The sequence below is a fragment of the Athene cunicularia genome (genome assembly GCF_003259725.1).
Source record: "Athene cunicularia isolate RWA chromosome 2 unlocalized genomic scaffold, athCun1 chr2_part1, whole genome shotgun sequence".
Lineage (NCBI taxonomy): Eukaryota > Metazoa > Chordata > Aves > Strigiformes > Strigidae > Athene > Athene cunicularia.
In genome coordinates, this window is record NW_020799095.1 from 396,875 (window position 1) to 409,298 (window position 12,424).

The 12,424-nt window shown below is 39.6% G+C and overlaps 1 protein-coding gene across 1 annotated transcript in view; it reads left to right on the plus strand.

The window, feature by feature from the left end:
- The window catches only part of VIPR1 (vasoactive intestinal peptide receptor 1), an 81,068-nt gene that overhangs the window by 18,050 nt on the left and 50,594 nt on the right, over positions 1-12,424 (plus strand). Inside the window, exon 2 of the mRNA XM_026842606.1 lies at positions 2,152-2,259. Within this exon, the coding sequence (XP_026698407.1) occupies positions 2,152-2,259 (108 nt within the window). The remainder of the gene's footprint in view (positions 1-2,151; positions 2,260-12,424) is intronic.

Consider the following 12,424-nt stretch of genomic DNA (forward strand, 5'->3'; position numbering starts at 1 on the left):
GGGGGGGGGGGGGCGCAATAAGGAAGAAAAGTGTTGGAAGAGTTAATAAGCAGATATGAGAGGTCTTTACAGAGGCAGTCATTTTTAAAGATCCACTTCGTGTGTTTTGCGTGGTCAGTCTTGTGTGTCTTCACCTTATTTTAATGAGAGACAGCTTTTGTTACAGAACTGAACACCTGAAAGCTTTTTTTGTGCATCACACGTGGTGGTGAAAAATGCAACACCAGAAAAAGATACAGATACAAAAATTCTCAAAGTGCATAATTCAGGACATTTAAAAAGCCATCTGATACCATTACCTTGTATTTTATTTTGCATTATAACCTGTCCCGAGGTAATGAGTGCGCTATAATTTATTGAGGTTGATGGAGAAAAAGATTATAGAACATGAAAGATCCCGTCATGAAATAATTTATTTTCCATGGGCAGGATATCTAATATCTTAATGCTTTTGGAGCTGCTGGATGTTTGGTGGCAGATAAGTATGACGCTGTGGAAACTGAGCTTTGCACCTGATGTGAGAAACCTGAAAACTGAATTTTAATGAACAATATAGAAGAGCATGCACAAAGAAGATACTGTCAGTTACTCTGTTTTTCAGTCTCGAATAAAATCACCTCAGGACTTCATTTAAAAAGTTCTGTTTGCTCATGAAAGAAGGAAGGAAATACCTGTAAAATAACTTTGAAAGATTGCTGAGGGTTCTTTTTCAGCTTCAAAGCATTTTTGTGTGCTCTCTTTATTGATCTGAGAGAGCATGCTGCCTCAGTCTGAACAGACTAATGATGACACCAGCCTTTTTCTTAGTTCAAGTAGTAAAAGGTGATTTAAGAATGAATTTCAGATCAGGATATAATTACCAAGAAATGCAGCTTGACAGTGGTTTTCATAGTTCCTTTTGCTTGCATGTGAAAAGTATTTTCTCAAAGCTTTCTTCTTCGTATTCTAGTTTCTCTTGGTAGGCTGTTGACCTTAACAGTAATGCCTTAGTCACACTTGGGGAAGTGTTGCAATCTAATGGGGCATAACAAATAACCAAGACCAGAGGTGCTATAAAAAAGTGAGGTCTGTTCACAACCCATCTATCTAACACAACAGCCTGTCTCTTGAAAAAAAAAAAAAAAAAAAAAAAAGTGTTTCCAAAATTCTAGGAAGAACTCCAAAATATGTAACATGTCGAGGGAAAAACAAGTCTGAGGGGTTGGTTGGTTTGGTTTTTTTTTTAGTTCTGCCAACTCCTTTTGGCTTCAGTCCTAATGTTACATAGTTCAACAGTGTGGCATGTATGTGATATCATTAACGTCTTTTGAGAAAGCAGAAATAAAAGGGTAAAATCATCATATTATAACTGTGCAGGAAGAACATGCAATTTTTTTCTCCCAGGAAGTTTTTATTCTATCCAGAAAATCTTCAGAAATGCTTAGTTTTAACAATATCCTGTGTTTTCTCCCTGAAGTTACCCCCTTAGTTATACCTTCATATCTAGCTTGGATAGCTGGGAGTGTCCCACCTTGCACCACCCTTCCATACAGAGCATCTCCCAGCAACAGCACTGTCCCTCCTCAGCATCCAGGAGTGTTTTGTGCCTTCTCCCTTCTTAAGGAGAAAAACTGCTTCTGGGGAAGGGATTTGGCTCTTGATCCCTTCATGGTCATCAGTGTCCCCTCCCTGTTGAGCACATCCCCTGCCCAATCATTTCAAGGGGAAGAAAAAGGTGGTGAGAGAAGTTTGGGCGAAGCAGAGAAGGAAGGGGGGTATGTCTCACATATTCAGACCAGGTGTTTTAATGCAACAGAGAGAGTTAAGGGAAGGAAGAAAGATATTTGATTAGGCATTTCTGCCTTTTTCATCTAAAAAAAGGCACTGTCCTCTGTTAACTCTGATTTGCCCAGTCTTGCTGTTCTTTCCATACTGATTTCTGAAAAATTACAGACAACACAAGTGCTGAATTTTAGGGACATTTAAACATGTAGCTGAAAACTACATGTTTAAAGAAAATGTTTCTGTGCCTTTCCTTCTAAAAGGTGCCTGCACCAAGGTGATAGGCTTCACATGCCTTTCACAGCTGCTCTGCACTGCTTCAGTTCCTCCTCTCCATCCAGCAGATACCACTTGTGCTTGTTCTACCACCTGCTTTTCTCCTTTCCCCAGGTTGCAGAAGGCAATGGGACAACATCACATGCTGGCCTGCAGCGGAGGTTGGAGAAGTTGTGGTACGGCCATGCCCAAAGTACTTCAGATTCCTCACCACTTCTCTTGGTAAGGAAAACCAGACAGCTCATCTCACTGAAATGGATTTATGGTTTCACTGCCTGTGGGGTCTCACATCATATCATGGGAAGCTTCTCGGTATAATCAGAGAGAGAAATGAGCTCTTTGCACAAGGTAAAGGAGGTTTCCAAGCCATACAAGAATGCCCAAACCATTAGAGCATCCTTCTTATCCTTCTTGCAGTACACGTACTGCTCCGGATGGTAAGGATGCAAAAATGGCTCCTCGTGAAATCCAATAATGTGGATGTTGTGCAGTGGAAATTGAATCAACCTGTGTAATAATGTTTGTTGTACAAAATTTACAGTTTAGCACTAGACTTAATTAAGTCTCTGACATAAAACAAATCAGCTGAAACTGTATGTAATAAGGTATTTTTCTGCTGAAATGACAGATTTGGCCACAGGCCAATAAATTAACGTGACAAATAATGGGCAGGGAAGGTTAATGGAGAAAGTAGCTTAACTCACTCTTTGGGGTGTTTTGGGAAGCTTTAATTTAAAACTTAGGTCTCGAGGGCCATGCAGCAATGGAACTCTGTCTCCTGGTAGTTTATAGTCATTATTTATCATTTTCATTATAGTAGCCCTGCAGGCCTCCATAGAAAATTTAGTTCTTTTGCACTGGAGATTATGCATCAGGCTGCTAAGTCTCCACTTTTACAGCCTTACAGTCCAAACACATACGATAGATTATGAGTGGGAGTAAGAACAGAATATTGTCCCAGTTTAACAGGCTAGGACACTACACTGATTAACCAGCATATGCTGATTACGTGACGTGCCCAAGGCCACATCAAAAGTCTTTGCAGGCCCAGAAGGGAAATTCAAAATCCACGGAGTCCTATCCTAATGCTGTCATCTCCCGGTTTCCAGAACTTTCCAGTTGTTCATTACTGCTGCTTCAGTACTCAGGGGAAGCAGGCAGAAGCTGCTGTAATAGCACATCTTGCAGGACAAGACCCCTGAGCATTGGTCCAGCCATGTGGAATAATTGCCAGCTGTTGATGCTTAGTGCCCTCTCCTCTCCTGAGCACAACATTCCCTCAGTGGGTTTTAAAGACCCAGCAAAGTTAGTTAAACAGGAAGAAAAGTATTCTTTAAGAAGCTTCTCTAATACTTCATCCCACCAGAGCAGAGCAATGAGGAAAGTATTACATATATGCACATCAATGTTTGTGTGTGTGTATATATGATATATACATACAAATTATATATATATATGGTCATATATAATATGTATAATATATATAATATCATATATATATATATATCTCATAGTGGTTGGTTGAACTTAAGCTAATGAATGTGGATGCCTTTACTTGTGTGGTAGGATAGGCTTATGAGTCTTAATAAACTTGCACATTCAGGGACATCTGCTGCTCTCTGGGATGTTCTAGGACATCTCAGCTGGTCTTCTGGTTCACCTGCAGAAAGGTGCAATTTTTCCATAGTTCAAGTGTCATTGGATGTCTCGAAAGACCTCTGCTTAGGCACATGAACACTTCCTATTCTGGGAGAAGTCCAGACTCCACTGGGAGCAGTCAGGGCATCACTTGGGCTCTCTGTGCACTTATCTCTATGTGCCAGGCCAAGAAAGAGTCTCAGTCACAAGCCAACTTATGACACTTCCCTACATACCCGTGTTGCAGTGTGGCTGCTGGTATTTGTGCTGTTCTGTGAGCAGTGAACTTAGCAAACGTCATCTAGCCTTGCAGCTGTCAATGTCAGCAGCCTTCTAGGGGGATTTCACATTGCTTTGATGAGTTTTCTGCATCTGACATCCAGGGATTCCGCTGGTTTGATCAGTGATGGCTAGGATATGATTCATCTTGTCTTAAATCAGCCACTTAAACAGATTGGATGAACAGCACCATGAAAATACCTGTTTCCCCTCACTTGGTATGGTAGAGCACAGAGTGACTTGCTTTGTTGGAAAAAGCAGGTTCAGCACTCTTAATTTTTGCTGTTTCTAATGCAGGTGTGTGTATGAGATCTATGTCTAGGATCCCAGTAATGTCAACAGTAATTTAGTCTGTGCAGTCAACAGACAACTAACTGTATGTAGGAACCTGAATAGCTTTTTAGATGTCATTTGCTGTGTTGATAAATTTTCTGTTGAGTGTAGTAGAAACACGGGCATTAAACTCACATATAGGCACCTACACTGTAAACACTTCATTCAGTTCTCTAAACATAATCTGGTGTCATCTGAGATAATCTGGGGCATCTAAGAAATCCAGCCTCAACTGGTGCTAAGATACCTGTATTTAAGAAACCGATTTCTAACATGGGATGGCATTCGTATCAACTGATTTTAGAGCTTTCTATATGTGAACCTATCTCTGAGCTTGTTTTACAGCAATTGCTTAGAAATAGTTTCCTTAGAGCTTCAGTTCAGCTGACTTTTAGGATTCGAATTCAGGGTGAGTTGAATAGCATTGATAAACCACATATTTCTCTCCATTTACAATCAAATGATTGTAGAGTGGCTCTGGAAGATGTGAATGTCTTACAATATGTGTGAATCCCACTTCTGCAGAGTACACATCATCTTCTTTAAACAGAGAAACTGATTTAATTTCCAAAGCAGAAACAACAGCTTTAATTTTCTCCGAGTTACGCACTTTGTACAATCATATACAAACACAGAAATCAGATATACTCTTAAATAAAGGGAGGGTAAGATTGCCACTTGTGTTAGAGGATTTGTTGCAAAATTAATGTAATTAAAGTTTGTGAAGCAGTTCTTCCTTTGTAGTAGTGAATATAATTGAATAGCTTTCAAGGAAATCAATCATCTCATTAATGTTTATGTCTTACTCTTTGATCCTTTTGCAGGAACATGAAAGCTTGTTTCAAGTTGTGAGCAGGAGAAAAACTTTTTTTTATATTTATAGCAGGAAAAGGGTGAAATACTGGGAACCAAAGAGTTAATGTGATTTTCCTGCCTAATGGAGAATATGCTTTTGAAATGACTAATATCCTACCTCATGTTAAATAAAGGATAAAATATCTCATGGCATTTAGAAACCTTAAAATGCCTAGCATAGTCCTGATGTCATTTGACATTAAATTTTTATGCCATTCACATATCCAGAAGTTTTTCATTATTTCATGACATTCGTCAGTACCATGTGAAGGAGACAGATGAAAATATTTTTGGCACCTTTCATTATTGAAGTGCATTACTTGTTATCCTTGACCAGAGCGTTCCAGCTTTTTTTCAATACATGGAAGATGACATTTGTAATAGGGATTTGTTTCTTGCAGTTTCTTCAAAGGCAAATTTCCACTGTGCACAAGTTAAACAGGAAAAATTAGCACTGACAGTTTTTAAGCTTCATCTATGAAATTAATTGACTTAAGGGGGCAGGGATGGGAATAACCAAGCTCTGGAATCTCACTCAATGAGGTGAGATCCTTCTGAGTTTTAGGCTTGCCAAACTCCTTTTTTCCTCTAGTGCTCTAAATTCACTTCTGTTCTCCTTTCCCCTCCCTCATGAACACGTTTTACTTATCTTTCCTGCTCCACTTCTCTTCCTTGTGCTAGTGGACCTACTGGTGCAAGGACTGAAATTCATCATTAATTCTGGTATATTCCTATTTTCAAGCCATCTAGAACAGAACTATCTGGGTCCTGCCTCTCTGCGGGCAAGTAGTGCTGTTTCTAGGGTCACCCAGGCATCACAGCTTCCCTGTGTGGAGCTAAGCACACCAATACGTGCATGCATTTGCATAGTTGAACTCAAAATCCTTCAGTGTTGGTCAAGTGCATTGAAACAATACTAGCACTGTTATAAGGTATCACGGCAGTTTCAGACGTTCTTCCCTCCCCTGCTCCACAAGTTCCTGATTTCCCCTATTCTCCAATATACAATATCTTCATCCCTTAGTTGTTTTGTTCATCTTCACCATTTTTTCACCAAACTCCAACTCTTTCCCGGTGTTAGAAATACACTGCCAAACACTAGGCATGAGTGATACAAGAAAATAGAACTTGTCATTGTTGAGTGATCCCGCACCATACTTTTGGAGAGTTCACAACGTCATGGCTGTAGCCAAATTGTGACAGTACTGTCTAGAACAGGTGATGTCATCAGTACATTTTTATGTGGGTAGGGAGCCATCAGAGAGTCTAGCCATCCATTTGCCCTGCCGTCCTCCTATTGCATTTAGACATAACCTGCTCCAGTGGACTGAAATTCTAAAGCCATATCACAAGAAGGCAACAGAACTTCTTAGAGCTGTTGTGACATTCATGCACAAATAAAGAAAAAGAGATAATTCAAGGAAACAGGAAACTCATATGGAAGTTTTCCTGACATATCACAGAACACAAATTGTGACAATACCACTTTGATTGCGCACCTGGAGCATTTATTAAGTTTCCACATGTCCTCTTGAATGCTGGACATCATCATTCCTCAATCATGCCTTGTTCCAGTCAAATCCTTGGGCTAGGATTAGTACTTGGAAGGTTCCTGAGATAAACTGTGAGCCACTGGAATAGGGTCGTTTCTCCAAGGCTACTCTGGTTCCCCCAGAGTATAACAGGATAGGAGATGACTTGCCCCATCCTACCGTGATTTTCAAATATGTTGCTTTTTAGTCTCCCTCTGTTTCATGTCAGTGACAACGATAAACTGAAGCTGTGGAAGATAGATATTCTGGTAAATAAAAAGCCCATCATGCGAGAAGAGACTGGAAGATTGTGACTTAGTGATGCTTGCTTAGTTTAGTAACACAGAAGGTGAGAGTCCCTCTTGTAAGAGTGAAATCAAGGGGGGAAAAGAGTAATTTAAGCCAATACTCAGCAAAATCCAAGACCTTAAATACTGGTCTCAGGTGAATCTTGAGTTGTCTCAGCAAAATTATGCCCACTCCTTTGAATGTCATTGCTAAGAATGCTGTCCATCTGGCTCAGGACAGTTCCTGACTTCAAGCTGCTGCTCTTTGTCCTGTCTGGCAGTTCCAACATGCTGAGGAACAAATCCTCCAAATCATATCTGGCTTTGGATATCCATGGAAGTGATGTTTTTGCCAGCTATTTGGAGTCTTAGAATGAACATGAAGCTGTGCTTATTGTTGACAGCTTTTACATGCTGTCAACATGTCAACAGTTTGTTAAACTGATTTCCATGATGCTCATTCAGAAGGTTTTGCACAGTTCTTCAGGTAAGAATTAGGATGAGATGAGAGTAATGTAACCATGTGTTTCTCTGGTGTTTGAATCAGCCTGTAATTTCCCCACTGTTCATGGAGGGGAAGTCTATTGACACTCGGGATCTCACCTATAGGTGGACCACATCTGCTCATCCACAGACACATAGATAAAATTTTCAGATGTATCTAAATTACTTGTGTGTTTAACATCATCACAAGTTGTATGCAAATAGTCTTATGTCTAAAGAACTTGGAGACAAATTCTTCTCTGGCTTTACAGTCTTTTAAACTTGGAGTAACTGAAGTTTGTTCCCGCTTTAGTATTCAGAATCTGAACCAAAGTCATTAAATGAGCCCTTTGCTGTATAAGCAGAGTTCTAAGACTTACCTGAGAAATGGTGGATCTTATTATGTTATTGTGGATATTTTAAATCATAATCCATCAGGAAGCTTACATCTTTTTATTATTTATTTATTTATTTAATGATCTTAACATTTTAAACTTGCACATTCATACTCTTCTGTCAGATAGTTTTTATTTGAATTTAAAAGGTATATTTTTCTTTGTGGTACATTTCAATTCAAGAAGCATAAATCAAGAGCTTTTTTATTGTCTTTTGTCATTCTCTTTTTTGATATTGTGCCCAAAGTTAATTACCATTTGATCCTATATACATCTCGGTTGTTGGTAGCTCTTACATACAAAACATGGTTCATATCGCTCCTAGCTTCTGACTGACAGCCTTTTGACAAATTCATTATCATTATGATGAACAGCAAAGGTCTAATTCTGTCATGTCTTCTTTTTTTTTTTTTTTTCCTGATTCATCTGTAGAGAGATTTCGAAATGACACCCTCTCTCCATACCTTCACTTTGAAAGACATTGAGTAATCCTTTGTAGCATTATCCAGTGTCATTACAACAGGGGCAATAAAGTGAAATTTATTGGATTAATGTGTTTTACTGTTAACATCCAGCTCCTAGTGGTTCAGGCTGAAGCAATACCCAGCTATCACTGCTCCCCACCCTTTCCAGTTCTGGCTCAGACACACAAATCTACTCAACTGCACAGACCAAAGGGAATTGCTCCCCATGAAATAACATGAGAATGAGCCCCTCATTGAAGCAAATGGTTAAGTAGGCTACTGCAGGTAGCTCCACTGATGCCACCTGCAAGCTTGCAGGGTCCTCGTGTGCTCCATATGGAACCCTTCAAACACAAGTCCCTCTTGGCTCAGAATGAGTCTTGGAGCAGAATATAGCCATGTCCTGGGGTAGTCAAATGACATTTTTAAGTAGGACATAGAGAGGGACTCCAGGAAGCTGGTATTCTGCCTTTCTTTTTGGTTAGTTAAACATACCGATGAGACTCCTTCTACTGAGCTGTGGGCACCTTAACATTAAGCATCTGATCTAAACTCCTTGTCTAATCTCTTCCTTGAACACTTTCAGGACATGGATTATCCCATGACATTTCTTAGGAAGGGATGAGATGACCTTTGGATGTCTGATATGGCCTCAACGGGGAACCTGATAGTCTACTTTAGACTAGACTCCCTACATTTCCATGGTGAAAGTTAGGTGAGATGAATCCCAACCTTTTGCACATGTAAGAGATCTGTAATGAGTAGATGAAAGCAAACAAAAATGCCAAATCACATTTCATTCCCCCCTCCAAAAATTATTCATTTGAGAAACATCTCAGTGTCTCTTTCTCAAGCCAGTATTCTTCTCCTGATGTTTTTCATCCTTTATCCTACATTGCTTTAGAAACTGGAACGATAACTGAATAAAATCAGGAGAGAGATGAGCAACAGATAAGCAACAGATAAGCAGAAGACATTATTGCTACCATCAAGAACCCAAAAGTTAGCCACACCTGCTCTTTATTTACTACAATGCTCATTTAAAGGGAAACAAGCAGTTGAATGCATCTCTTACGGAGGTTTGTTCACTGAGAACCCTCAGCCTGCTCAGGTGTTGTGCTGTCCAAATGTGCCTTCATATCACAAAGGCAGAATTACCAGGAAACCTCATTTACATGGAATTGTGTCAATTATTTGCACAGCCCACCCTGAAATCACAGAAAATGAGACAAGCCAGCCAGAGCTTCTGCTCACTGTGCCCATTAGGGCAGCCTCCAGCCCTGTTTGGTGTTCATTTCTCTCATTTGTCATGGACAACAGAAGGTCCAAGGCAGAAAACAATGATAGATGACCCCATTTCTGCAGATCAGTGTTGATTTTACATTCAGAGTGCACCTCTAACAATGTTCAATGGGTGTAAATAAAGAAACAGGTGGCTTTCCAGATATATGGCATGTTTAAAGCTTGGTTTTGCTCTAGACCATTGAGATTTGTTTACAGTGGAGGTGTCACAATGCATGTGCCCCACTTCTCTGAAGGACTGGTGCTAGGAAGGTTTTTTGAATTGTAGTTGAACCTCTCCACCATCCTGCAGAGCACTCCAGGTCATGTGTGTCCAGTGATACCAGTGCACACTGTGTTGAGGTCCTTGGATTGAAAGCCCACGACCAGCCCATCATTTGTGGGATTGCTATACCCCCACTTATCCAGAAATGTGCATCTTTTTCTTCTACTTCGTGTTGTACTGTGAGTGCAATATCAAGAGATCTAATGAGAAATTAGTCCTAGAGTTTGATAGTTCTGCTTTTAGTGTGAGAAAACAGAATTTACAAAAGGTATCTTAATTAAGGAGAATATGTGATGTTAAAAAGGGAGGAATTATCTGTATTTATTAAGGATCGAGATCTTCACACTTATAAATGTAATGTGCAGGAAGGGGAAAGAAAGATAAGGGGAAAATGGAAGATCTCCCCAAATCCCAGGTGCAGTAAGGTTCAAGGCACCAGAGATGTGGCAGTAATGACAGCAAACCAAGTGATGTGAAAAAGAACAATTGAAAAAACTGAAGGCTGTGTCTGTTGTGTGATGTGCTGACACCATGCCACAGGTTGTACTGTGGCATGAAATTGTGAAATACCGAAAAAAGGAAATAGCACTAAACGCTAAGCAGAAATTTTACTAAAAGAATGATCTTGTGAAATCATGACTGAGGCAGATGAAGCAAGTTTGGAAAATAACTTGTCATGACTTACCCTGCAAGTTTCTCCCAGTTTATTGCAACCTATACCTGTCTGAAAGTTTCAGGTGTTTCCCAGTATCAGTAGGACAGATCAATAGTAAAAATGGAACTAGAGACGTTCCAGTTGGCTCAGCAGCATCTCAAGAAGAGTAAATTATCAGAACTGTTAGTGCTTTAATAGCTTCTGCTTGAAAAAAATAAATTTCTGACCATGGACTATGATGACAGAGAAGGAGGATAGATTGCTGTTGAGAGCAGACCTTCCTCTCTCCTTTAGAAGCTGTTACAGAAAAGGACAAGAGAAGTAAGAGGGAAACAAAAGTGAGCACTCCTTAGCAATGACTGGCCTTACATTTCTTTGTATGAATTCAGGATCCCATTAAAAGCCAGTAAGAGGTTTTCATCCACTGAGATCAAAGAGCTAAAACCTCACCTATGACACAGACTTTCAGACATGTTTTTGAGTCTGAAGTGCGTATTTGAAACAGATGAGAGGCAAAAAGAAATTAAGAAAGAGAAAAAACTTAAGAGCTAGATACAGGCAAAAATTTGCTCAGAATAACGGTTATCTCCTTGCATTAAGTCTGCTCGCCTGTTCAGTGTTTAACTCTTACCCAGATCAAACACCTTTTATAAAGAAAATATTCTGGTTTTATCTTGGTTCCACTAACTCCTCACTTGTTTTCCAGTATGTCATGAATAAATCATGTCATTCCTCTTCCAGGCCCTTTACTGGTTGGTATAACCCAATCTGCAAAGTCATTTTGATTCATATCTCTTCCATATCATTCCCAAATACATTTATAAATCATTAAACTCAATTAGAAGTTTTCCATGCGTTTGTTCTTGTTCCAGAAAGTCTATCCCAATTAATAAATTCTGTGCGTAGTGTTTTGCTGTAAAACAATGTCTCCCATTGAAACAGTAATGAAAATAAATATTTACTGCAGAGCAGAGTTAGACCCCTTGTATAGGTCTGTGAAGATCCTGGAGGCAGAGAAAGAAGACTTGAAGTCAACTCTCTGGGCTCTTTTGGCAGCAGAGGGACCAAAATCAGGGCCAGAAGACCTCATGAAAGGTGCAGCTGAGCAGGTCTGTCAGGCGATAGTGGGAGGTTCATGTCCAAAGGAGAATAGGGCCACTATCATTGGAACAATGTATGAATAAAGGTATGGACAGGCACTGCGAGTAGAGTAGCTAGATTAATATTCTTCCATCTAGAAAAATATGGATTGAAAGTGTGTAAGTCAGAGGTAAAAAGAGTCATGAATGTTGTGTAGAAAGTAGGTGTGGAATGATTCTTTCATGGTGTATGAAAGAAGGGGTGCTAAACAAAATTGTCCATCAGTGAATCTAAAATAAGCATAGGGAGACATGTTTTCGTACAACATATAAAGAAATAGTAGGGCTGATAGACCTGGAAGGTACAAGTGAAAGCCAAAAGTATAAATAGCTATCATAATTATTAGAAAGAGGCAAGAAAAATTCAGAGTACAGGAATAAGATAAAGTCAGTGGTTAGGTGTGTGGAACACTAGCTTATATGCAACCTCTGTTTGGGGGAGATGAGAATATACTTTCACTATAATCAGGATATGCAAGATACAAAGCCCTAATGTTATTTTGCTTAATTGCTTAACCTGCTCTGCTTCCTAGGAAGGTTCAATAGGTCTCTCCGATTTATGTGTTCTGTGTAATACGAACACTTCATAACAGAAGTATGAGAATTTTACCCTAAGTGTTACATGTGCTCTGGCGTTTGAATCAATAAAGGGCAGACATTTGTTTAACCTGAACATATCTTTTTAAATCATCCTTTCCTCTTTTCTTTCAGGGAATGTAACCAGGAATTGTACAAGCCAGGGTTGGACAGATGTGTACCC